Here is a 27,863-nt window from a genome sequence, read left to right as displayed (position 1 = left end):
GGACAGCCGGCGCGCGCCAAGCCGCACAGCCTGCCTCCGTTCCCTCCAAGGCCGCTCCGAAATCAGAGCGGCCTCGGAGGGAACTCGCTTTCGCCCTCCCCTCACCTTCCCCTCCCTTCCTCTATCTAACCCACCCCCCCGGCCCTATCTAAACCCCCCCCTACCTTTGTCCGGGGATTTACGCCTCCCGGAGGGAGAAGTAAATCCCCGCGTGCCAGTGGGCCGCTAGCGTGCCGAGACGCGACCTGGGGGCGGTTCCGGTGGGCGCGGCCTCGCCCCCGGACCGCCCCGGGCCGAAACCATGCCCCGGGCCCGCCCCCGAAACGCCGTGTCTCGCCCCCAAAACGCCGCGTCGATCGGCCCCGCCCCCGACACGCCCCCGACAAAAAACCCCGGGACTTACACGAGTCCCGGGGCTCTGCGCGCGCCGGCAGGCCTATGGAAAATAGGCGCGCAAGGCCCTGCTCGCGTAAATCCGGGCGGATTTATACGAGCAGGGCTTTTAAAATCCGCCCCAAAGGTAATAAGGCTTCCAAGGCCACTATCGCACGTTGGCTAAAGGAGGCCATTGCGTCGGCTTACATCTGTAAGGGTCGGCCCGTGCTGGAAGGCTTAAAAGCTCATTCCTTAAGGTCTCAGGCTAATTCTTGGGCGGAGAGTCAATCGGTCTCTCCGCAGGAAATATGTAGGACATCTACTTGGAAATCCCTGCATACTTTTACTCGTCATTACCGTCTGGATGTGCAGGCTCCAGTTTTGGCTCCTTCGGGCGGCAGGTTCTTCGAGCGGGACTCTCTCGGTCCCAACCTGTTTAGGGAAGCTTTGGTACATCCCACGGTCTGGACTGATCCGGGCACGTACAGGGAAAGGAAAATTGGTTCTTACCTGCTAATTTTCGTTCCTGTAGTACCACGGATCAGTCCAGACACCTGCCCGTACTAGATCTGATACGTCCGCTCGAATGTTCTGTCTTTTTCTACAGGTTTTCTCAATTATCTGATTTGTTATCTACTATTACTAAAGGCACCGGAAGCATCTAACAGATGAAAATAAAAATTGTATGCAAGAGCGTTTTTATTCATACAGAATCCTTTCAATTGTTTACTTGTTCAATTTGTTAGTTTTTTCTTATTGCTTGCTTGATCTTTGGGAAGTTATATCTGCTTTGAAAGTACTTTATACTGAAGGGGTGTAGGGCAGGCTCAGTCCTGATATAGGATACCCTCACAGTTTTGGTCTGTCTCTACCTGCTGGACAGGAGGCTCCACCCACGGTCTGGACTGATCCGTGGTATTACAGGAACGAAAATTAGCAGGTAAGAACCAATTTTCCTATTCTTGCCAAAAGTAGTGTCAGATTACACTTGAATCAATCAATAATACTTCCCACCTGTTTTCCAAAGCCTCACACACAACCAGGTGAGCGGGCTCTGCATTCCTTGGACTGTAAACGTGCTCTTGCCTTTTATTTGGACCACACTGCAACCCATAGGAAGTCCACCCAACTGTTTGTCTCCTTTGATAAAAACAAATTGGGAGCTTTGGTGGGCAAACAGACCCTGTCCACCTGGCTGGCAGACTATCTCCTTCTGCTACCAAAAAGCAGGCCTTCCGCTACAAGAACGCATGAGAGCGCATTCAGTAGGAGCTATGGCAACGTCAGTAGCACACCTACGTTCTGTACCTCTTGCTGACATCTGCAAAGCTGCAACATGGAGTTCTCTTCATACTTTTGCAGCTCATTACTGTCTCAACAAGGCTGGCAGGCAAGATTCCATCGTCAGCCAGTCTGTCCTGCATAATTTGTTTCCAGTTTAATAACCCAACTTCCTTCCAGTGATCCAACATGAAATTCAGGCTGCCCTCTTAACAAAAACCACCCCAGTTGTTGTGCCTGTTGCACGTCGTTGGGTGTTTTTGGCTTATATTCGGGCATCCTGTAGCTCGCTACTCACCCACATGTGAGGACTACCATCCTGCTTGTCCTGGGAGAAAGCAGAGTTGCTTACCTGTAACAGGTGTTCTCCCAAAACAGCAGGATTTTAGTCCTCATGAAACCCGCTTGCCACCCCATGGAGTTGGGTTCGCTTACGTTTTCTTATTTTATTTTTCGCTCGTACTTTTTACTACAAACAAGACTGAAGGGGGACCTCTGCTGGATGCAGGGTTAAGGGCATGCTCAGTGTGCCAGTCAAAGTTTCTAGAAACTTTGACAAAAGTGTTCTGTGATTGGGCTCCATCCTGATGATGTCACCTACATGTGAGGACTAACGTCCTGCTGTCCTGGGAGAACACCTGTTACAGGTAAGCAATTTTGCTTTCCTGCAGAAATGGCCTTTTAGAAAATTGCCTTCTCTGTAGGGCCGATGCAATAAAAATGCACCGAAAGTGGGCGCTGAGGGTTCAGCGCCATTTTCCTAATGCACGCCCAGGTACCTTTCCTGGGGGCACCATGCAATATTTAAATTAGGGGTTGCACTGCCAAGAAGGCGCTAGGGTCGATTGTGCGCTGCTAGTGCCTCCTTGGCAGTGGGAGCCCAGAAGAGGTCGGCTGTCCATGGGTTAAAAAAAATCAGATGCTGAATTTATCGGTGTCCATTTTCCTAACCGGTGTATAGCCACGGGTTCGGAAAATGGATGCTGGTTAACTGAGCATCCATTTCCCTAACTTGACCACCAGCACTCTTTTTTTTGTTTAATTTTTTTTTTAATTTTAAACTTTTGTTCCTCTGACTTAATATTGTCATGATATTAAGTCGGAAGATGTACAGAAAAGCAGTATTTTCTGTACAATGTTTTGGGGTGCTCAGAAATTAATGCCTGATCTGGGCAGGCGCTAACTTCTGAGTGTAAAAATGTGCAGATTGGACACACATTTGTTTTTGCATGTGGGGTGAATAACTAATAGCCTCATCAAGATGCATTTGCATGTGATGAGCGCTTTTAGTTTTGCGGTGTGTTGGACGCGCGTTGTGGAGGCGCTAATCCCCTTATAGTATAAGGGGCTCTGGGTGCGCCTACAAAAAGTGCGGCCAACTGTGGGTTAAACAACGTGCTCGGCTGAGCACACTGTTTTGCATTGGCCTCTGTATGGGTAAACTTACACACAGGGAGGATAACTTTCAAACAACTACATGTGGTACGTATTTGCGTTTATGTGGCCGCACATACTTTTACCATAATATTTTATAACATGTACATATCACATATGTGCATATAGGTGCAGATTTTCAAAGGGTTAAGCGCGCAACATATGCACGTAACCCCTGAAAAGCTGCCCTATGCGCGCCGAGCCTACCTTGCATAGGCTCGGTGGCGCGCGCAAGCCCCAGGACGCGCGTATGTCCCGGGGCTTCGAAAAAGGGGCGGGAAGGGGGCAAGTCTGGGGGCGGGACTGAGGCCTCCTTCGTTGCGGCTGTGCCGGGGAATGGCGCGCCGGCAGCTGGCCAGTGCGCGCAAGTTAACTTCTGCAACAAAGGTCAGGATGGGGGTTTAGGTAGGGCTGTTGGGCGGGTTAGGTAGGGGAAGGTGGAGGGTGGTGGAGGGAACTGGGAAAGCCATCTGGGCTCCCTTAGGGCTTGGCGCACACAAGGTACGCAAGTGTGCACCCCCTTGCACGCGCCGACCCTGGATTTTATAACATGCGCATGGCAGCGCGTGCATGTTATAAGATCAGGCGTAGATTTGTTCGCGCCGGGTTGCGCAAACAAATCTACGCCCACGCGTATCTTTTAAGTTCTGGCCCATAAAATACACATGTTATCACGCAACATACATGTGTATGTAGGCCAGCACGTGAATACATGCAATGCATTGAAAAAATGTATTTCAATGCATTGAATGCACATACTTTACCCACTCATTTTTAAAATATACATGCATATATTTTCCATGCAAAAATAAAGTACAATTTACTCGTGTGAAATTACCAGTTTAACAATTAGTCCATCAGTTCACCCAGTCTTTCTCCCTGTCATCGAGGTCCTCCTGGTTCTTCAGCCTCAACTCCATCAGTTCACCTAGCCCTCTAATCCAATCAGTACTACACAATAACCATGTTCGTTATCACTTACACCAGATAATTAGCAGGTGTAAAAATAAGTGAGTAAATTGGAAAATATACACAGGCAAGTGTCTTTTAAAATTGCAACTTAGGATGGTAACTTTCAAACAGCTGTGCAGGCATACATGTCCATGTGTGTGCCGGCTCACCCCAGTGGATGTGACCATTTTATAACATACACGCATATATGTGCACATGGTATAAATTCAGCTGTACACGCATGCATAATTTTATATGGACGCCTGCATATGTACGCAATTGCTGGTTCTACAGTGTTAGTGGAGAGGGTTTTAAAAACAACCTGTGCTGACGCAATAGCCCCTGTTCCCAGTTTGTCCAGTTAATGGATCGAATTTCCTAATCCCTCCTGCTATTTAGCCTCCCTTTTAACCCAGACCCTTAAAACCCCACTGACTTGCCTAGTTGTTTTTATTTTAATACTTACACACCATCCATAGCAGAAGTAAAGTTACGCGGTAGGGGACCCTGGCACACTTGTGACTGTAAATACTTTGCACAGATTTCAAGGCAACTTTCTGGAAATGTTCTGCTCATGCTCTGCTCAGACATCGCTCCATTTTGAAACTTTTTGATTTGTGCGTGTACCGGGAGATATGCACATACTCGCAATCTTTTTAAAATCTGCACAGTGTGCGCCAGCCCCTGGCACATGTATCTCCCAGCTTTGGAATGTGTAGGGCATTTAAAAATCAACCTTTTTGCGCATAACTGTTGGCCCCACCTCCTCTTTTTTTATGTGTGTATATATGTGTGTGCAAAAGTGAAAATACATGTGTATTTTGGACTGTTCTAAAATACAGAATACATGAGTAGCGGCTTCTTACTCACGTATCTGCCAATTTTTACACATGTAACATTTTGAAAATTCACCTTTAAGAGTAACTACCTACAGTGAGAAGAGCCATTCCCAGGGCTGGGATAGGGAGGACTTTGCACATGTGCACATTCTTTTTCTCAGAGAAATTAGGAGGTGTAAATGTGTGCGGTACTTTTCCTGGGATAATTTTCAAAGTGAAAGTAGGTGCATATTTTCACTTTGAAAATTGGTGCAAAATTCACAGAAAAAAATTTACCTGTGGAATTTGTACCAATCCAGTCAGAAAGTTACCCCCTTGAAGTACTGTTATGCCATTTGTGATGCTCATGTGAATATATATTCTTTTATTGCTAAAGCAAAATGCATTTTAAATGATAGAAAAACTTTACCAATTTTTCCTAGCTTGCTTTGTCCCCAGCATCTTGTCCTGTGTTACTGATTGAACATCCCAACCTGAAATATGCAACAACTCGATCTGTAGGAAAGCATCCTGTTGGTAAGCAGACATGAATATCATTATCATCCCTTTGGCTATGTTGTTAGAATATGAGCACCCTTTTGCTTTCTGCAAGGCCCCATATTGCATTTGATACATCTTCATATTGTGGAACTACAGTGAAGATATGAATTCTTCATATAGGTCTAGCTTGGCTTATATGGCTGCCCAAATTTTTGAAAAGGAATGGGTGAATGGAAAAATGTGGAAGACAGAGCTGTGATGTCAATTTGTTGCTCACAAATCTTTTACAATGGAAACATGCCATGTAAAAGTGGACTCAATGTGATGCCCACATTACAGCTTTTGGAAATATGGCAAACTTCATTGTTTGTATGTCATGATACCTTTTATTGTATTAACATTAGAATAATCTGCAAGTTCTCATGTCCATACAGCTCCTGTATTCAGATATCAAAGGATTTTCTCCTTCAGGTGTCTTTGGAAGAAGGGACCTGTGTGATCTTTAACACACATTTATTACAAGGTCTATGGAGTGTTCTAATATGACCCAATAAAAGGTTTCTCAACCTACCAAAAATCCAGTTTTATCCAAGACCAATAAGGCTTCTAGAGGTTCACCTTACTGAACTATGGTGAAAAAAGACATAATTTATTCTACACACGATTCTACTGATGCTGTTTTTTTCATCCTCTGAACACAGGTATAGAAGTTGGTCCCCAACCCCAAGGAGTAATCAGAGCTGATATTTTGGACAACATGAGGAGGATTATCAAACATGCCTTAGATTTTGTGCAACTATTTAATTGGGGTAGGTGACAAGTAAGAATAGTCTTTTATGTGGAAGATCTAGGTTTGCTCCCCGAGTTGGCCAGGGCTGGGGATGCTGCAGAAGGTTGGAAGAGGGTGTCCTAAATATTGCTTAATGGTGGCACTTAATGGCTGGATCTAGAGTGCAGCAACTCTCATGGCGATGGCTGAACTAGGGAAGGTATAAAAATAAAGGGGGTAGATATTGAGAAGCCAGCCAGCTTACTGGGAGATTTTTCAAAATGTTATAAACAGAGTGGAAATATGGCAAGTTAAGCGCTGAGATAAAGGCATGGCAATATACACACACACACACACACACACACAGGCTTCCTGTAGCTGCCACTTTGAGGGTGTATCGAGGCGTGAGTTAGAGGAGAAGATGAGTTGTAGTTTAGTGGATTAGGAGTTCTTATAGTGATTTCTCCCAGGACAAGCAGGATGATAGTCCTCATGGATGGGTGACATCAGATGGAGCATGCCACTAACCCCATAGCCACAAGGGGGTCCCCTTCAGTCTCCTTTTCCCCCATCTCGGGGTCCCCCTTCGCGAATTGATTCCTCTGGTGTTCAGTAGGTATTTTTTCACATTGTTGCGGTCGGTTCCCAAGCGTCTACCTGCTGGTGGCCACCAATCATGTGCCACCTTATTTCAATGGGCCCAAAAAACAAAGAGGAAGACTCTAGAAAAGCCGTGAGGAATAAAACAAAGAATAGCCGGAAGTCCTTCTAAATTCTTTTATTAATTGCCCGACTCTAGGCCTGAGTTTCGCCCATCCAGGGGCTGCTTCAGGGGCTATAAAAAATGATAAATAATAAATAGTAATTAAATAATACAAACAATTATATAATTTAAAAAGATTAAAAATCAAAATAAAATATAATTAAAAACACAAACGCAAGAACAGCTCAACTTAGACATTAAAATTAAATAGTAGTGAAACAATAAAAAACCAGTTCAATTCTGAGAACAGGATAAAGGAGGACATAAAGGCAAAAAATAACAGCAAGATAAAATCACAAAAGGCCTTAATGATATCAACCCAAATCATTTAAACCAAATCAATTAAATGCGTCTAGCAACTTCATAGAAGAAACATACCTTATTAGAATCTAGACTGGCATGTTCATAAGTGTGCTTTATCCATGGAGAATCATCATGGACTTAAATGTAAAAAGTATTATTAGTATAAAAATAATATTAACAATAATTAAAAAAGAAGATAACGAAAGGATAACAGTATTGTAAATTATAATTACCTCGCATAACCGCAATCACAATCACTGGGCTCTCTTGTTCATACTGTCCAATTTACTGCACAAATGGTTTGTATCTTTCAACACCAAAGATTCTCAATTATGGTTAGAACAACCTCAGATGGGAGTGTATATATGTTAAAACCTAAAATGGGTGATCAACATTGTCAGTGGGTGACCAGCATTCTCAATCTTCTAACCGTATTAGAAAATAAATGACTAATAATAAACCAACGTATGTGCCACGGGTATAGTTATTAAGAGTGGTATGCTACTGCATTTGAATGTAGCCATACGTGCTCAGTATATAATGTTTTATTAAAACAATATATTTTAATTGCTGACCTGACATGAAAAAGAGTACTGAATATCATAGTTAGAGACAGCACAACCACTTGTATATTAATGATAATAAGTTAAAATATAAATAAATGATCTTCGCTAACCCAAAATACATATTACGAAGCTCTCAAAGGCAATTGTTTGACCGTGATGATATTTTTACTATAGTGCAGGAAAACAAAGTGAAGTAGTTTGACGACACTAATGGTAATATATTTAACAATAAATATCCTCTGTGTACATTAAATTACTGACTAACCTTTTAGTAATTAAACAATTAAATAATCGTATATAAATAGTCATTTCCAGTTTTATGCCGTGCCCGAAGCAAATAGTGACAGATTGGGTGCACTGTCAGCGCTATGCAAGAACCCTTTGTATATAACTTATTCACCTTATTTCAATGGCAACCGGTTTTAGGAAGTGTCCGCAGACTATATCCATCACAGACCCACACAAAGTCTGTGTTCTGTGTCTCCAGCCTTCCCACGATGTCCCAGTTGTGCTCAGATGACCCCCAAAGGCCGGTGCGCCCGCCTGGACAAGATGGAGCACTTGTTTGGTTCCAAGCAATCGATTCCAGTACCGGGTACGTCAAGTTGCGGGGATCGATCTGACTCAGGACCTTCGCCGCTCCACCACAATGATCCAGGGGCAGGAGATCACCCCTCACTGGCATCAGGACATTTGAAGGCTTCTGGATCGGATCGTCTTCCTCTGCGTCGGAGAAGGACCTGGCCAAGCACCATGGGAAACCAACACCAGCACTGACGGTCTTCACTGTCCAGTGCTGGCACCGACACCAGAGGTGTTTTGGCCTCAGTGGAACCCCCTCCAAAGAGGCCCTGAGGGGAGGAGGCTAAGTCCTCCTCCAAGCCCGGGAGCCCAGGGCGTTCCTCACCGATATCGGTATCAGGCACTAAGCCTCTGCAGACTCCCATGGATGCTCCCGTGATGCCCAGCCTGCCTCCTCCCAGGTCAGTATTGTCCACACCCACATTTAGAGAGGAGTTGGACTAAGTGGTTCAACAGGCAGAGCTAAATGCCCTTCAGGGTCTCCAGCAGCCACAGACACTGGCCCCCATACTGGAATCTGAACTGGCACCCTCCATATTGGCACCTCTGCTGGAAAGGCTGGACCTGCTGCTCGGCGCCTGCTCCTGAAGTGGCTGGGTCACAAGGCGTCATCGGTATGCATCACCCCAATGGCCCACCTGGCCTTAAGGGTTTCACAGTGACCTCTGCAGTCTCAGTGGCACCAAGCCTCTCAAGAACTCTCTACACTGATCCAGATAACTGATGGGCACAGGAATCCAACCTGAGTGTCACATTTCCACCAGTCTGTGAACTCCCAACTCCGTCGTTTCCAGGGTCCAGTCCCTGAAAGAGCTTTCCAGGCCACTTGAAAACTCAATTAGAAGTTATATGTAACTTTCCTTTACAAATCCCCAGGCAGGGTTTGAACTCTCCCAGTCTGGTTGGAAGGCCAATGCCCTCCCCACTGAACTAGCAGGTGAGCCAACAGCTGTCCTCAGCCAGTTCTCCTTTAAATCTTTGCCTCTGCTTTTTTTTCAGTCTTAGAGAAAGATCCTTGCAGAGATTCCATAGGTTTTTATAAAGTCCAAAAGTCTCACCCCAAGGGCCTAACTGCCACCTCCCACTGTATCTCTGGGATATTTAGCTTACCCCCAATAGATACAACCACCCTGCTGGCAGTCTCTCAAAATAATATCTTTTTAGGTAGGTACATCTGGATAGTTAACAACATCTTTATCTACCAGCTCACCTTCCTGGAAGTCCCACCAGCCGTCCATCTTCCATCTAAGCCGAAGCACCAAAGTTCCAGTCCATTAGAGTAGCCAGTAGCATGTTCCTTCTCCTTCAGTCCCCAGCAGGAGACTAAAACTGCTGGGTTAGGGAGTCTCTTTTATACTTTGTAAACTCCTCCTCCTCTGCTAGCTGATTGGCTCAGGAAGTTCCACCCTCACTTTGGCCCTCCCCTTGAAGCCAAGGATTGGTCTCTATAGCTCCACCCTTAACTTCCCACACCTGTGGTTCCTCTGTCTTTGTAACATCTGGGGGAAGGAACCAGGGGATGTCCTTAGCGTGGTGTTGCTGTGTTTTCCTTCCCCCCTTCTCTTGGATCTTTGGTTCAGGGGCTTTTAACTGACCTCTCGGGTTTGGAACATAGACCCCGTCACACTGAGCAAGGGACTTCCTTTTCAGCCCCTGGCTGCTCAGATGATCCCTATCATGGATGCTCCATCCTAGGCTTGGGGGCCCATGTCAATGGCCTCTGCATGCAAGGGGTGTGGTTGAGGGGAGGTGCCAGATAAACGTCCTGGAACTCCAAGTGATGCGGTATGCACGCTACGCATTCCAGGACTACCTGTCCAACAGGGTCATCTTGATCCAGATAGACAACCAAGTGGCCATGTGGCACGTGAATAAACGGGGGCACAGGCTCTTATCTCCTCTGTCAAGAGGCAGCACAGATTTGGGCCTGGGCCCTGTCACGTTCCATGCTCCTGCATGTGATCTACCTGGCAGGGATGGAGAATGTGGTAGCGGACCTCCTCAGTCAGATATTCCACCCCCATGTGTGGTCCCTCAACCCCACTGTGGTGGACAAGATCTTCTGCCGGTGGGGTCAGCCGGACATGGATCTCTTCGCGACCTCACAGAACCACAAGGTGAACCGCTTCTGTATACCCTCCAATTCCGCTCATAGGCAAGACACTCGTGAAGCTACAACAGAACCGAGGCTCCATGATCCTCAAAGCCCCGTATTGGCCACTTGGGCACCTTGCCCGACCTCATCACACAGGATCAGGGCAGGCTATGCCACCCGAACCTCCAGTCAATGGCCCTCATGGCCTGGATGTTGAAAAGCTAGTGCTGCAGTCCCTCAACCTTTCGGACAATGTCTCACAAGTCCTGGTAGCTTTGCGTAAGCCTTCCACGCAGAAGTCCTACCAAGCAAAGTGGAGGAGGTTCTCATCCTGGTGTGTGGAACAGGGTCTTGACCCTTTCACTTGCCCAACACTTAGGCTTTTGGACTACCTCTGGCGTCTCTCGGAGTCTGGGCTACAGACTACCTCAATCTGGGTACATCTGAGTGCCATCAGTGCCTTCCACTATGGAGTGGGTGACACTCCGGTCTCGGTGCAGCCCTTAGTGGGACGTTTCATGAGAAGCTTACTTCAACTGAAGCCTCCACTACATCCTCCTTTTTTGGCCTGGGACCTCAATATGGTGCTGGCATGGCTCATGCAGCCTCCGTTTGAGCCCCTGCGCTCCTGCGAGTTGAAGCCTCATCTGGAAGGTCATCTTCCTAGTGGCAGTTACTTCTGCTCGCAGAGTCAGTGAACTGCAGGCCCTAGTGACCTTCCAGGTTATATGAGGTTCTTCCATGACAGGGTGGTATTGCACACTCACCCTAAGTTCCTGCCAAAGGTGGTGACTAACTTTCACCTGAATCTGTTCATCATGTTGCCCACCTTTTTCTCGAGGCTGCACTTTCACCCAGGTGAGCGGGCTCTGCACACCTTGAACTGCAAGCTTGCTCTTTCCACCCAACAAAGAGTTGGGTGGACTGCCCACAGGCAGTCCACCCAACTCTTTGTCTCCTTTGACAAGAATAGACATGGAATTGCGGTGGGCAAGCAGACCCTGTCCAATTGGTTGGCGGTCTGTATTGTTTTCTATTATGAGCAAGTGGGCATTCTGCTCGGAGGCCGAGTGAAAGCTCACTCAGTAAGGGCCATGGCAGCGTCAGTAGCACACTTCCAGGCAGTCCCTATTGCTGAAATCTGTAAGGCCGCGACATGGAGTTCCCTCCACACCTTCGCAGCCCATTACTGTCTGGCAAGGATGGTCGACAGGACAGCATCTTTGGCCAGTCTGTCCTCCGCAACCTATTCCCATTGTGAGAACCCAACTCTCCCTACCTAGGTTCAGTCATCCCAGTTGTTGCCAACAGCACCCCTGTTGTTGTGCCTGTTGCACGTTATTGGGTGCCAGTTGGCTCAGTGTGTTCCGGGGGCAGCCTGCAGCTTGGTATTCACCCATCTGTGAGGACTACCATCCTGCTTGTCCTGGGAGCAAGCAGAGTTGCTTACTTGTAACAGGTGTTCTCCCAGGATAGCAGGATGTTAGTCCTCAGGAAACCCGCCCGCCACCCCGTAGAGTTGGGTTCGTCTGCGTTTTGTTATTTTATTTTTTCGCTTGTTCTTTCTGCTGTGATACGAGACTGAAGGGGGACCCCGTGTGGCTATGGGGTTAGTGGTATCCTGGGCATGTTCAGTGTGCCAGTCAAAGTTTCTAGAAAAGTATTACGTGATGGGCTCCATCTGATGATGTCACCCATCTATGAGGACTAACATCCTGCTGTCCTGGGAGAACACTGTTGCAGGTAAGCAACTCTGCTTTCTGAATGCGTTGTCCTGTTCTTTACTGTTTTTCCTTGTGTTTACCTTTACCTTTCTCTTTTGTCTATCTGTGTGTGACAATTTTTGTATGTCTATCTAGTTTGTCACTGTCTTTTTGTGTGGAGGAGGGAGGAAGAGTGGTGGTGGGGGAGTGAGGAGGTGTGCAGAGTGGAGGAGTTTGGAGTAAGAAGAGGTAAGGTGGAAGAGTGAGGAGTGCGGAGGAATAGTAGTGATGGTGGTCGTGCAGAGGACTGAGGAGGCAAGATGGTTGTGTAGAGAATGGAGTGTGAGAAGCTGGGGAAAGAGAAGAGGAGAGGTGTGAGGAGAGGAGGAGGGAGGACGAGGGCAAGAGTGCTAGGAGAAGGAAGAGAAGGAGTAGGAGTAGAGACAGGGACAGAGACAGGAGTAGAGATAGGGAAGGGGGAAGGGATAGGAGAAGGCGGGAGGGGAAGGGGATAGGCAGGCGAGTCCGGTAGGAGGCAGACAACAGGGTAGGGATAGACAGCAAGGGCAGAGGGGAGGGGAGTTAGTAGGTCAGGGCCAGGAGCGGGGGAGGAAGGGAGGGGAAATGGGAGTGGGAGCAAGAGTCAGGAAAGGGAGGACACCTCTCTGGAGGGGGAAGTGGCACCCCATTCAGGCAGGCAAGCAACAGGGGGTGTTAGTCTGAGGGCCTTGAAATTCAGTGTCCAGGAGTCCTGGAGAATTACGCCATGCTGTTTGGCAACTGGGTGGCCAAGACCTCAAAGGTCTCCAAGAACCAGATCTGGTATACCACCTGCTCACCAGGCGCAGCGGCATGAGGCACAGTGGTTAGCAGCTGGCCCACAGATACAGGGACATAAAAGCCCAATTCAAGATAAAGGTGGGCAACAGAAATAAATACCTACCAAACCGGAGGAGAAGCCTCGTGTCCTGTTGTCCTCACACCGATGGAGGTGCACCTCATGGAACGTCTGGGACCAGATGTCTTCGAGGGCATGGCTGAGCAACTGGACACCACTTGAGCCGCAGCAGGTAAGCTCACCTCACCTGTAAATAGCAATGCTGCAACAGTTGGTAACATCATATGGCATAAGATGCTCACATTGATCGAGATACTAAGTGCACCTCTAATGCCAAATGCTACATGTCAACTTTGCCCATTGATACTTATGTCTTCTTCTTTGTTTCCACAGCTCTAACCCACGAAGCTGCCAGTCCCGGCCATCAAGGCCCAGGAACCAGCTCAAACATTATGTTGCGTTGGAGGTGGACCCTTAGCTCGAGGTGGGGTTGACGCTACCTACAGGGCAAGCCCTATGGGTCCCCACTGTCGGGAGGCGGAGCTGGCTGGAAGATGGAGGCCGACTGGAGCTTCGCCAATACCAGTCCACGTTCCCCGCAGGTTGAGCCCTTGGGTGCCGGGGCCGGCTGGTCTTAGGCGGGCCTCCATCAGACGACTCCCAGTTGAAGAAGTGGTTGGTTACCAGGGACCAGCAGAGGAATCAGGTGGACCGAAGCAGGTTCAGACGAGGCAGGGATCCAGAGACACGAGCGCCAAGGAGGGCCAGGAACAAAGATGAGTGACGCCCGGGTAAAAGTAGGCTGGAGCCTGAGAGGCCAAGTCCAGGAAGATACTGAAAGGCATAGTGAAGAACAGGCTGGTGTCAGGGCAGGCAGCTGAATAGGCGAGGTACGGAGTTCAGCAAAGTGAAGGTGAGGTACGGAGTTCAGCAGAGCGAGGGTCAAAAGCCAGGGTTTAGTCCAAAGCATAGTCCAAAATGTAGCAAAGATCAAAACCAGAGATCAGTCCTGAGAGTGGTCCAGATGTAGCAAGGGTCAAAGCCGGAGGTCAGTCCTGAGCATGGTCCAACACGTAGCAAGGGTCAAGCCAGTGATCAATCCAAGCAAGGCTAGGAAGGGACCAGGAACAAGTCAGGAACAGGAACCAGGAACAAAGTCAGGATCAAGCAACGAGCACACGACAAGCATGGAGACCTGTTGCCAAGGCGAGGAACTAGTGGTGGATCTTGCCTTAAGTAGCAGGACCCAGTGACATCATCATCCGGGGCCACGGGTTAGTTTCTCGCCACGGCCTCTTTAAAAGACGGCAACAGAGTGTGTGCCTAGAGGGCAGCAGGACGCTTGATGGCGGATCTCCCTGCGGGAGACGTGGGGAGACCCACCGGGAGCTGGGGAGGTCTGCGGTGGAGCCAGGAACAGCCGAGGAGGCAATGGAGGCTCGGGATCGTAGGCGGCTGCCCACAGCCGCGAGAGAGGATGGGCCAGGACTGGAAGCTGAGCACCGGAGGTGAGTAGGCCCGGTTGCGGGCCTGCCGCGGACAGGACACACAACACATTACAGCTGTACTGTAGCTATTGGGGTGCCACTTACGCTTTCTATGGTCTTTGCTGCAATCATGATTGTGCCAAAAGGATAAGATGCTAAGCCTGGTTATGTAATGTTGCCATTTCTATAAATGTATGTACTGGTCTACACTCATTGTGCTATTAATTTCAATTACAATGTCATGTGCTATATGAAATCTTTTCCTTGCTGATTGTGATTACCAAAGACTTTGACTTACTTTGAATCTGTTGATGACAATTGTTGTGTAATAAAGTGGTCACAGGTTAAGAAAAAGCACTTTTTGGTTGTGTCTTTTTATTGTGTGGTTTTTCTCTTAAGGGTTGAGTAGGTCAAAGGTGTGGCCACCACATGACCTTGCTTGCTCGAGTGCCCTTATACATTCCAATTAGGCATTTATCTGGCCACCCAGATCATAGAGCCACTCCATGAAGTTAGCATGGGGCACATTTAAAACTAATCGGAGAAAGTTCTTTTTTACTCAATGCACAATTAAACTCTGGAATTTGTTGCCAGAGGATGTGGTTAGTGCAGTTAGTATAGCTGTGTTTAAAAAAGGATTGGATAAGTTCTTGGAGGAGAAGTCTATTACCTGCTATTAAGTTCACTTAGAGAATAGCCACTGCCATTAGCAACGGTAACATGGAATAGACTTAGTTTTTGGGTACTTGCCAGGTTCTTATGGCCTGGATTGGCCACTATTGGAAACAGGATGCTGGGCTAGATGGACCCTTGATCTGACCCAGTATGCCATTTTCTTATGTTCTTATGTTCTGGTGTCCCCTTGCGGGCCACCGCAGAAACAGCAGGTGGTTCTGCAGACTCTAGCACGTTTGAAGGCGCTGGGAGCAGTTGTGCCAGTTCCTCCATCAGAACGTCGGACCGGTCGTTACTCTATATATTTCGAGGTGCCCAAGAAGGACAGAACCTTCCAGCCAATTTTGGATCTCAAGCAAGTCAACAAGGCCTTACGGGTACCTTGTTTTTGTATGGAAACGTTAAGATCGGTTATTGCGGCGGTCCACAAAGGAGAGTTTTTGGCTTCTTTGGATCTGACGGAAGCTTATCTCCACATCAGAATCCAAAAGCACCACCAGCAGTTTCTGAGGTTCATGATTATGGGCCAACATTACCAGTTTTGTAATGTTGTAATGGCGACTGCTCCCCGCGTGTTCACCAAGGTGCTGGTGGTGGTCGCTGCGAGCTTGAGACGAGAAGGGATACTAGTTCATCCCTACTTGGACGACTGGCTCATCCGGGCGAAGTCGGAGGAACTCTGCAAGGCGGTGGTTCGTACGGTTGTGTCTTGTCTTCATTCCTTGGGCTGGATGGTCAATTATTCAAAGAGTCAGGTGACAGAGTTAAGAACATAAGAACATAAGAAAATGCCATACTGGGTCAGACCAAGGGTCCATCAAGCCCAGCATCCTGTTTCCAACAGTGGCCAATCCAGGCCATAAGAACCTGGCAAGTACCCAAAAACTAAGTCTATTCCATGTAACCATTGCTAATGGCAGTGGCTATTCTCTAAGTGAACTTAATAGCAGGTAATGGACTTCTCCTCCAAGAACTTTTCCAATCCTTTTTTAAACATAGCTATACTAACTGCACTAACCACATCCTCTGGCAACAAATTCCAGAGTTTAATTGTGCGTTGAGTAAAAAAGAACTTTCTCCGATTAGTTTTAAATGTGCCCCATGCTAACTTCATGGAGTGCCCCCTAGTCTTTCTACTATCCGAAAGAGTAAATAACCGATTCACATCTACCCATTCTAGACCTCTCATGATTTTAAACACCTCTATCATATCCCCCCTCAGTCGTCTTTTCTCCAAGCTGAAAAGTCCTAACCTCTTTAGTCTTTCCTCATAGGGAATTTGTTCCATTCTCCTTATCATTTTGGTAGCCTTTCTCTGTACCTTCTCCATCGCAATTATATCTTTTTTGAGATGCGGCGACCAGAATTGTACACAGTATTCAAGGTGCGGTCTCACCATGGAGCGATACAGAGGCATTATGACATTTTCCGTTTTATTCACCATTCCCTTTCTAATAATTCCCAACATTCTGTTTACTTTTTTGACTGCCGCAGCACACTGTACCGACAATTTCAATGTGTTATCCACTATGACACCTAGATCTCTTTCTTGGGTTGTAGCACCTAATATGGAACCCAACATTGTGTAATTATAGCATGGGTTGTTTTTCCCTATATGCATCACCTTGCACTTATCCACATTAAATTTCATCTGCCATTTGGATGCCCAATTTTCCAGTCTCACAAGGTCTTCCTGCAATTTATCACAATCTGCTTGTGATTTAACTACTCTGAACAATTTTGTGTCATCTGCAAATTTGATTATCTCACTCGTATTTCTTTCCAGATCATTTATAAATATATTGAAAAGTAAGGGTCCCAATACAGATCCCTGAGGCACTCCACTGTCCACTCCCTTCCACTGAGAAAATTGCCCATTTAATCCTACTCTCTGTTTCCTGTCTTTTAGCCAGTTTGCAATCCACGAAAGGACATCGCCACCTATCCCATGACTTTTTACTTTTCCTAGAAGCCTCTCATGAGGAACTTTGTCAAACGCCTTCTGAAAATCCAAGTATACTATATCTACCGGTTCACCTTTATCCACATGTTTATTAACTCCTTCAAAAAAGTGAAGCAGATTTGTGAGGCAAGACTTGCCCTGGGTAAAGCCATGCTGACTTTGTTCCATTAAACCATGTCTTTCTATATGTTCTGTGATTTTGATGTTTAGAACACTTTCCATTATTTTTCCTGGCACTGAAGTCAGGCTAACCGGTCTGTAGTTTCCCGGATCGCCCCTGGAGCCCTTTTTAAATATTGGGGTTACATTTGCTATCCTCCAGTCTTCAGGTACAATGGATGATTTTAATGATAAGTTACAAATTTTTACTAATAGGTCTGAAATTTCATTTTTTAGTTCCTTCAGAACTCTGGGGTGTATACCATCCGGTCCAGGTGATTTACTACTCTTCAGTTTGTCAATCAGGTGTACCACATCTTCTAGGTTCACCGTGATTTGATTCAGTCCATCTGAATCATTACCCATGAAAACCTTCTCCATTACGGGTACCTCCCCAACATCCTCTTCAGTAAACACCGAAGCAAAGAAATCATTTAATCTTTCCGCGATGGCCTTATCTTCTCTAAGTGCCCCTTTAACCCCTCGATCATCTAACGGTCCAACTGACTCCCTCACAGGCTTTCTGCTTCGGATATATTTAAAAAAGTTTTTACTGTGAGTTTTTGCCTCTACAGCCAACTTCTTTTCAAATTCTCTCTTATTTCAAATTCTCTCTTAATTTTTTTAGTTTTTGGGGGCTCGGTTCGATACCTTGTTAGGCAAGGTATTGCTACCAATCTCCCGCATGGACTGGTTGATGTCTCAAGTGCGGCGGCTGCTGTCACTTCCCTCCCCTGTGGTGTGGGATTATTTGCAGGTTCTTGGATTTATGGCATCCACCCTGGAACTAGTACCTTGGGCCTTCGCACATCTGAGACCTTTACAGAGAGCTTTGCTGTCCAGTTGGGATCCCAAATCAGAGGAGAACCAGATTCCCTTGCCACTGCTCGAGCCTGCCAGATCCAGTTTGGACTGGTGGCTCAATCCGGTTCACTTGCTACAGGGGGTGAATCTCGAGAGTCCCCAGTGGGTAGTTGTCACGACCGATGCCAGTCTCTCTGGCTGGGGGCCGGTGTGCTGGTCAAGGTCGGCTCAAGGTCTTTGGATGCTGTTTCAAGCCAGGTGGTCTATCAACAGGTTGGAGACCAGGGCAGTCTGCCTGGCTCTGCAGCGCTTCTTATCAATGTTACGCGGCAAAGCGGTGTGGATTCTGTCCAACAATGCGACCACGGTGGCCTACATAGACAAGGAGGCACCAGAAGTCATCTCGTGTCCGACGAGGCCGACAAGCTGATGAACTGGGCGGAATGCCACCTGGACAGGATTGCAGCGTCTCACATAGTGGGGGTCGATAACGTTCAAGCGGACTTCCTCAGTCGGCAGCAATTGGATCCCGGGGAATGGGAGCTGTTGGAGGAAGCGATGCGAATGATCTCGAGACGTTGGGGAGTCCATCACCTGGACCTGATAGCGACTCATCTGAACGCAAAGGCAGCTCATTTCTTCAGTCACCGGCGAGACCACGGATCCGAAGGGGTGGATGCTCTGGTTCTACCTTGGCCGCCGCACATTCTTTTTTATGTGTTTCCTCCATGGCCACTTGTCGGAAAGATACTACGACGCATAGAGTCTCATCCAGGACCGTTGGATTCTAGTGGCTCCCGAGTGGCCTCGAAGACCGTGGTTCGCCGATCTGGTCAACCTAGCAGTGGACGGTCTGTTACGCTTCAGTCACCTGCACAACCTTCTCCGGCAGGGTCCAGTATTTTTAGAGCAGGCCGGTCGATTCTGTCTAGCGGCCTGGCTTATGAAAGGAGGCGGTTAAGAAAGAAGGGGTAATCGGAGGCAGTTATTTCTACCCTTCTGCGTGCCCGAAAGACATCTTCTTCTATTACCTACGTTCGGGTATGGAAAGCCTTTGATTCTTGATGTCGCGGAGTAAACTTGTCATCGCGCAGGACTACTATTGTTCACATACTGTCATTTTTACAGGACGGTCTACGGAAGAGCCTGTCTTACAGTTCGCTCAGGGTTCAGGTTATGGCCTTGGGCAGCTTTCGTGGTAAAGTTGATGGTATTTCCATTGCGGCGCACCCGGATGTGGTCCGATGGGGCCAAGCACTTAAAACCGCCGGTACGTGCGGTCTGTACGTCCTGGAGTTTGAATTTAGTGCTTCATTGCCTTTACAGGTCTCCTTTTGAGCCCTTGAAGTGAGCGACAATTAAGGACTTGACGCTCAAGGCTGTTTGTCTCATAGCTATCTGTTCAGCCAGACAGGTTTCGGAGCTACAAGCCTTGTCATGTCGAGAGCATTTTTTGCGTATTTCTGATTCGGGTATTTCTCTTCGCACAGTACCCTCCTTTCTGCCCAAGGTAGTCTCGGCTTTTCATATCAACCAGTCAGTCGAGTTACCGGCCTTTTCGGCTGAGGATAAGGATCTGAAGAGATTGGATGTCCATAGGGTCCTCTTGCGATACTTGGAGGTTACTAATCCATTTCGTTTGTCTGACCACCTCTTCGTTTTATGGAGCGGTCCTAAGAAAGGGGCTAAGGCTTCTAAAACTACTATCGCCCGATGGTTAAAAGACGCTATTGCTTCCGCATACATTTGTCACGGTCGCCCAGTGCCGGGGCGGCCTTAAGGCGCATTCTCTTAGATCTCAGGCGGCTTCATGGGCGGAAAGCCAGTGTGTCTCACCACAAGAGATTTGTCGGGCGGCCACGTGGAAATCCTTGCACACATTTGCTAAACACTACCGGTTGGACGTACGGAATCCAAAGGTGGATTCCTTTGGCAGTAGTGTGCTTCGCGCGGGACTCTCCAGGTACCACCCCATTTAGGGCAGCTTGGGTACATCCCAGCAGTCTGGACTGATCTGGTATGTACAGGGAAAGGAAAATTAGTTCTTACCTGTTAATTTTCGTTCCTGTAGTACCAAGGATCAGTCCAGATGCCCACCTGTACACAGGAGAGTCCAGTCAACTGTTTTTATATTCTCTTGGCAGGTTCTGATGCCAGTCAGTGTCTTTTTGCAGAACTTTCTTAAGTACAATTGTTCCTCTTACACGTTCATACATGTTCTACCTGGTTAAAAGGTTCAGTTTTAACTTGGTCTAGTCATTGTTTGATAGAGCGTGTTTTTGCGCATAGTTCAATACATGGAAATTGTAGCAATGGCCATTCATTCTGCTTTGATATCAATGATACTGAGGGATCGCAGGTGGCACCTTGGGTTATGTGGGAGGTGCTTTTCAGTTTCTCTCTGACTCCATCTGCTGGAAGGGAGGCATAACCCAGCAGTCTGGACTGATCCTTGGTACTACAGGAACGAAAATTACAGGTAAGAACTAATTTTCCTTTGGTGCACCAATATGCATATGTATGGGCACACGCATCCTCGTTTTAAAATTATGTTTTATATTTTTAAAATAGGTAGAAAAAGTATGCATGCTCAGTGCATTGATATACAGTATGTGCATGTATTGCATGTATTCACATATAAGCCTACATACATGCATACAGGTGATTTTTCAAAGGAGTTATGTATATAAATGTAACAGATGACCACAGCAATTTTCAAAAGCCATTTAAACGCATTGGGGCAGATTTTAAAAGGGTTACATGCGTAATATACGCGCATAACCCTTTTTAAAGCTTCCGCTCGCCGAGCCTATTTTGCATAGGCTCGGCACGCACGCAAGCCCCAGGACGCGCGTAAGTCCTGGGGCTTGAAAAAGGAGGCTGGGCGTGGGTGGGGCGGTCCGGGGTTGGGGACGGAGCCTCCAGGCACAGCGGCCATTTGCCGCTATGCCCGGGATCGCGGGCTGGCCGACGCCAGCGCGCGCAAGCTACGCCTGACCGGAGGCAGGCTCAACTTCATGAACAAAGGTAAGGGGTGGTTTAGATAGGGCCGGGAGGGGGGCGGGTTACATAGGAGAAGGAAGGGGAAGGTGGGGGGTAGCAGAAAGAAAGTTCCCTCCGAGGCCGCTCTGATTTCGGAGCGGCCTCGGAGGGAACAGGGAAAGCCATCGGGGCTCCCCTAGGACTCTGCGCACGCAGGGTGCACAAGTGTGCACCCCCTTGCGTGCGCCGACCCTGGATTTTATAACATGCGCACAGCTGGGTTGCGCCGGGTTGCGTGCACAAATCTATGCCCGCGCCTAAGTTTTAAAATCTGGCCCATTGAGTGCACTTAAAACAAGTAAAAACCTATTGACAGTTCAATGGCATGTATTGTAGCAATTTTCAAAAGCCCTCTTACACTGGGAAAGGAACATTGGTTCTTACCTGCTAATTTTCGTTCTTGTAGTACCATGGATCAGTCCAGACCCTGGGTTATGTCACCAAACCAGCAGAGGGAGGCAGAGAAAGCATTCTAATGACTCTGACATATACCATGGAGCACCACCTACAATCAATCAGTATTGACCAGTATCAAAGCAGAAATTTAACTACTAACATATTAACTAGCTATCTAAATAGGAGAACGAATTTCCAACTCACAAATCCTAAATGGAAGCAGAATCCCCCCAAAAAAATCTTGGGAATAAACAAGAAAATATTAAGAAAAATAGACAGCATGAAAGGCGGTTTAATCGCCCAAAAAGTGAACGAGCAGACTCTCCGAAAAGACAAATATAATACACAGACATAAAGGGTGGGCGTCTGGACTGATCCATGGTACTACAGGAATGAAAATTAGCAGGTAAGAACCAATTTTCCTTTCCCTGTACGTACTTGGATCAGTCCAGACCCTGGGATGTACCAGAGCTGATTCAATTAGGGTGGGACCCAGAGAGTCCGGCTCGGAGAACACTCTCTCTGAAGGCTGCCAAACTTGGAGCGTGAACATCCAAGCGGTAATGACGAACAAAAGTATGCAACGACTTCCAAGTCGCTGCTTTACAAATCTCCTGAGGAGAAACTAACTGACATTCTGCCCAAGAGATAGCCTGTGACCTAGTAGAATGAGCTCTCAACCTTTCAGGAAGGTCACGACAAGCTAGAAGATAAGCTGAACAAATTGTCTCTTTTAACCAACGAGCAATCGTAGCCTTCGAAACCTTATGACTTTTGCGAGGGCCACTCCACAAAACAAACAAACGATCAGACTATCGAAAATTGTTTGTAACTTCAAGATAACGCAACAGAGCTCGTTGTACATCCAATTTTTTAAGATCCCTAGAGGAAGGATCCAAACGATCTAAAGACGGAAAAGCCGGAAGCTCTATGGACTGATTTAAACGGAAAGAAGATACTACATTAGGTAGAAAAGATGGTACAGTCCGTAATGTAATTCCTGTATCAGAAATTCTAAGAAAAGGCTCTCTGCAAGACAAGGCCTGCAACTCTGAAATTCTACGAGCTGAAGAAATGGCCACAAGAAACACCACCTTCAATGTGACATCCTTCAAAGTCGCATGATTGAGGGGTTCAAAGGGAACCGAACACAGAGCCCTAAGAACCAAATTCAAACTCCAAGCAGGACAAGGATTCCGAAATGGAGGATGTAGATAATGCGCATCTTTGAGAAAACGTGCTACATCTGGATGCGCAGCCAAGGATAATCCCTGAACCTTTCCACGAAAACATCCAAGTGCTGCTACTTGTACCCGTAAGGAACTACAGGACAAACCCTTTGCTAAACCGTCTTGTGAAAAAGATAAAATATCGGATACTGAAGAGTGAACTGGATCTACTTGATGCTCATTACACCAAGATTCAAAAACCTTCCACACCCTTGCATAAGCCAAAGATGTAGCAGGTTTTCTAGAACGCAATAAAGTAGTCACTACAGCATCTGAATAACCTTTATTCTTTAACCGACGTCTCTCAAAAGCCATGCCGCTAGAGAGAAGCATTCGACCTCTTCCAAACAAACCGGACCCTGAGACAGAAGGCAGGGAAGATCTCGAAATCGAAGGGGACCGTCCAGTGCTAGTCTGACCAGGTCCGCGAACCACGGACGGCATGGTCACTCTGGAGCCACTAAGACAACGTCGACTTGTTGAACTTCTATCCGACGCAGAACCTTGCCGATTAGAGGCCAGGGAGGGAATACGTAGAGAAGAACATCCCTTGGCCAAGGAAGTACCAGAGCATCTACTCCTTCCGCTCCTCTTTCCCTCCTGTGGCTGAAGAACCGAGGGGCTTTGGCATTCTGAAATGTGGCCATGAGATCCATTGCCGGAGTGGACCATCTGTTGCATATCATTTGATAGGCTTCCTCGCACAGTTCCCACTCGCCTGGGTCGAGATGATGCCGACTGAGAAAGTCGGCTTGAATGTTGTCCACCCCAGCATTGTGTGAGGCTGCGATGCTGAGCAGATGTTGCTTTGCCCAGGCGATCAGCTATTGTGCTTCCTGAGCTACCAGGAAGCTTCGGGTTCCTCCCTGACGATTGATGTACGCTACCGTGGTCGCATTGTTGGAAAGAACTCGAACCGACTTCCCGCAAAGGAGAGGTTGAAGAGCGATTAAGGCTAAATGAACCGCTGTGGTCTCTAAAAGATTGATCCCTGAACAGATGTATTCTGACATACCGCTCCCCAGCCTGAAAGACTGGCGTCAGTAGTGACCACAGTCCATTCCGGAATCTCTAGTGGTACACCTCGTTGCAGATTCGCTGTCTGTAACCACCAATCTAGGCTGAAACGAGCCGTCTCTGTAAGAGGAAGGGGAAGGTGGTATAGTTCCGAAACCGGATTCCAGCTTGAAAGCAATGCAGACTGAAGTGGTCTCATGTGCGCAAAGGCCCAGGGAACCAACTCCAGAGTAGAGGTCATTGAACCTAAAACTATCAAATAATCCCGCACACAAGTCTCGAATTTGTGATTGAATCTTGAGAAGGCGATGCTCCGGAAGGAACACTATCCCTTGACGAGTGTCAAACCGTGCACCCAAAAACTCCAGAGATTGGGAAGGTAATAGGTGACTCTTGCCTTCGTTGATCACCCAGCCTAGAGACTGCAAAAGGCTGATTACCCTGTTGATTGTATAATAACAAAGAGATTCCGACTTCGCTCGAATCAATCAGTCGTCCAGGTACGGATGTACCAACAGGCCCTCCTTCCTGAGTTGAGCGGCCACCACAACCATTATTTTGGTAAATGTTCTGGGAGCTGTGGCTAGTCTGAACGGGAGAGCCCTGAATTGATAATGTTGCCCTAGAATGCAAAACCTGAGAAACTTCTGATGATCGGATCGAATGCCGATATGAAGATAAGCTTCGGTGAGGTCGAGAGACGCTAGAAATTCTCCTCTGTGAACCGAAGCTATGACAGACCGAAGAGTCTCCATCCAGAACTTTGGAATCCTTAGACAACGGTTGACCCTCTTGAGATCGAGAATGGGACGAAAGGTTCCTTCCTTTTTGGGAACGATGAAGAAAATTGAATAACGACCTTTCCGATGTTCTGATGTTGGAACTGGAACTATAGCTCCTAGGTCGCTTAAACGCTGTAGCGAGTCTTGGATTATGAGACGCTTTTGTAGGGAAGAACACGGTGAAATTAGGAACAGGTGGTGAAGTCGCCGAACAAAATCTAAAGTGTAACCTTGATTTATCACTGATAGAACCCATTGATCCGACGTTCATCTGGCCCATTCTCCGTAAAACAGAGACAGCCTGCCCCCTATGACGGGAACCAAGAAAGGACCAGCCATATCTCATTGGACAGACTTTGTGCCTCTTGAGACTTGGGAAGTTCCAGGTCTACCAAAGCGGCGGCCACGAAAGGACTGAGACCAATTCTGTTGTCTACCTGAAGACTGTTTAGCTGGAGAAGCCAACGGACGAGAAGAACGAAATCTTCTGTTAGACCGAAAACGAGAGCGAGATGAAAAAGAGCTTCTAGGCCTAGGACGGTCCTCTGGCAATTTGTGAATCTTATTTTCCCCTAGGGACAAAATTAAATCTTCCAATTCCTTACCAAATAATAATTTTCCCTTAAAGGGTAAAGCCCCTAATTGAGCTTTGGAGGATGCGTCTGCAGACCAATTCCTCAACCAGAGAAGTCTGTGAGCCGATACAGAAGCAACGATAGAGCAAGCCGAAGTCCTAATGAGATCATATAAAGCATCTGTACTATAAACAACTGTAGCTTCCAGTCTACCAGCCTGAGCAACTTCTTCTTCAGAGAGGGAAGAATTGTTTTGTAAAGCCTGGACCCATCTTAGTCCAGCTTGCAAAGCCAAGCTACTACACATGGCCACCCGCACACCAAGAGCAGAAACCTCAAAAATTCGCTTAAGCTGAACCTCCAGCTTACGATCTTGGAGATCTTTAAGAGCCGTAGCCCCAGTTACTGGAATAGTTGTTTTCTTAGTGACGGCTGAAACAGCGGCATCCACCTTAGGAAATTTTAAAATTTCCAAAGCTTCCTCAGGTAATTGATACAATTTTTCCATGGCTCGTGCTACCTTAAGCCCCAACTCAGGAGTATCCCACTCCCGGTACATAAGGTCAGTGAGAGAAAGATGAAAAGGAAATGATGTCGTGGGACCTCTAAGGCCAAGCAACACTGGGTCAACGTCACCCATCCGAGAATCCTTTACTGGAACCTCAAGACCCAATTCCAGTAAAATAGCTGGAATTAAGGGACTAAGTTCCTCTCTTCTAAACAGGCGGACTACTTTGGGGTCATCCCCATCTGCAACATGAGGGTCTGAACTAATACTCAAAGCAGGGTCTTCATTTAAATCCCTCTCCGGCAAGGATTTGTCCGGGATAGGTAAAGAGCCATGCTCAGAATCATCTGAAAAAGAAAAAATTGTCTGATCCGGACCCTGACGAAGGGGACGCTTCGGAACTGACCCCACTCCCAAAACCTTGGGACTAGCCCTTTTTGAGGAACGTGGCTTTAACCTCTGTTCAGATGAGAGACTCTTATGTCTCTTATGAAATTTCTTAGATTTGTAAGCTTTGCGAAGAAAACGAAGAAAATCCCCTGAAAAGGTAGAAGAAGAGGAAGAAGAATCTGAAATCTCCTCCAGGCTTTCAGCCGATAAATATGGCCCTGTTTCGCGCGGCTTGCCCCCCCAGGGACCGCCGGCTGCGGTGACAGCGGAGGCGGGTCAGAAGCACCCTGAATAGCTTGTTGTGTTGCCACCCTCAGAGTAGACAGGAGCGCCTCAGTTCCCGCAGCTATAAGCTATAAGAGTCCGGGGCAGGAGAGCAGCTAGGCCGAGATTTTGGTGCCGCGCGAAGTGGCCAAGTCCCTTTTTTTATCGGCAAACTTGATGAGCCTTCTCCCCCGGGGAGACAGGATGAACAGAGACTCTTCCTGGAGAGACGCACATGCGCATCTCCACAAGTGCGGCAGGCAACGCCTCGCGGCATTATAAAGAAAAAACGGCGCGAAATAAAAAGTATGAAATAAACTAAAAAACTAAAAGAAACCCTGGCGAAAAACAAAGGAACGGGCCCACTGAACACCAAAAGGTAAGTAAACAACAATTCAGCTGACAAGAATTATTATTATTTTTTTTTTTTACCTGATCGAAACGCCGCAGCCCCCAGGAGCTGCTCTCAAGTAGGGTGAGTGAGCCAGGTCCCCCAGTATCACCCCTGCCAGGAGTGGTTGCTGGGTACAAAACCTCCCTAACTCCGGCAGCCTCAAAAACCAGGAGGGATAGTCCTCCCAGGACTTGGCAACCTCCCGGGAGGCGGTGAAATGGCTGTGAAGAAAAAATAAAACCTCTTTTTTTTTTTTAAATAACTTAAATGAAAAGAACAGGCTCTCTTCAAAAGAAAAAGAAAGCCTGCAAAAAATTAACTCCTAAACTACCTGACTAAAAAATAACAAACTACCACAGACTGCAGGGGTTAGGGACGCCCACCTCTGCGGAGAGACAGAAAAATACTGATTGACTGCAGGTGGTGCTCCAGGGTATATGTCAGAGTCATTAGAATGTTTTCTCTGCCTCCCTCTGCTGGATTGGTGACATAACCCAGGGGCTGGACTGATCCAGGTACGTATAGGGAAAGTGTACTTACACATTTAAAATCCAGTTTTAAGACTGTAAATGCTTTTGAAAATCAGGCCCATATGGTATGAATATTTTATAAAACATGTGTATAACATACACGCGGGTCCTAGCGTAGATCTACTTGTGATTACATATGCACATATATGCCATTGTGCACATTTCTTTGAAATTTAAAGGTGAATTTTACAAGCCGGTGTGTGCATTAATTAAGGGATGTGCGAATAAGTCGGGCTTGCATGCGCCGAGCAAATTTTAAAAGCTAGCATGTATTTCCCACAGCGTGAACATCTAGAAAGTTTTCAAAAAGACCCAGGGTGTGAGCGTGGGCATGGTCTGAGCAGCAAATGGGCATTTCAGGTTGTGAATCTGAGATGTGCACATAAATACTTACACGATCTGGCACACGACAAGGCCCCCTGCCACGTAACTTTACTTCTGCTATGGATGATGTGTAAGCTAAAAAAATAAAGAAAAATAGGCAGATCTGCCGGGGTTTAAGGGTTGGGGTTAACTGGGGAAGTGAAGGTTATAATTTAGGGGAATTTGGAGAACCTCTCTCTTAACTGGGAAAACTGGTAAAACTGGGAATGGCATAGATGCATACCCCTTTTAAAATTCCCCAATTTATGCAGTAGAAGCGGGATTTGCGCACCCACTTAAAATTTG

General features: G+C 47.1%; 1 protein-coding gene and 1 long non-coding RNA gene across 2 annotated transcripts in view; one reads left to right on the top strand and one right to left on the bottom strand.

Moving 5' to 3' along the window:
- Window positions 1-27,863, top strand: part of ASPA (aspartoacylase) — an 83,687-nt gene that overhangs the window by 22,744 nt on the left and 33,080 nt on the right. The window contains exons 3-4 of the mRNA XM_029611356.1: window positions 5,303-5,396; window positions 6,062-6,169. Of these exons, the coding sequence (XP_029467216.1) occupies window positions 5,303-5,396; window positions 6,062-6,169 (202 nt within the window). The remainder of the gene's footprint in view (window positions 1-5,302; window positions 5,397-6,061; window positions 6,170-27,863) is intronic.
- On the bottom strand, window positions 7,438-26,999 carry LOC115096569. Its single transcript, XR_003858105.1, has 3 exons — window positions 26,703-26,999; window positions 13,085-13,226; window positions 7,438-7,570 (listed from the first exon to the last, which is right to left on the bottom strand). It is a non-coding gene; the product is annotated as an uncharacterized LOC115096569 (long non-coding RNA).

The sequence above is a fragment of the Rhinatrema bivittatum genome, chromosome 8 (assembly GCF_901001135.1).
Source record: "Rhinatrema bivittatum chromosome 8, aRhiBiv1.1, whole genome shotgun sequence".
Lineage (NCBI taxonomy): Eukaryota > Metazoa > Chordata > Amphibia > Gymnophiona > Rhinatrematidae > Rhinatrema > Rhinatrema bivittatum.
Note: the sequence above shows the minus strand (reverse complement) of the source record. Positions and strands in the feature narration are given on the sequence as shown.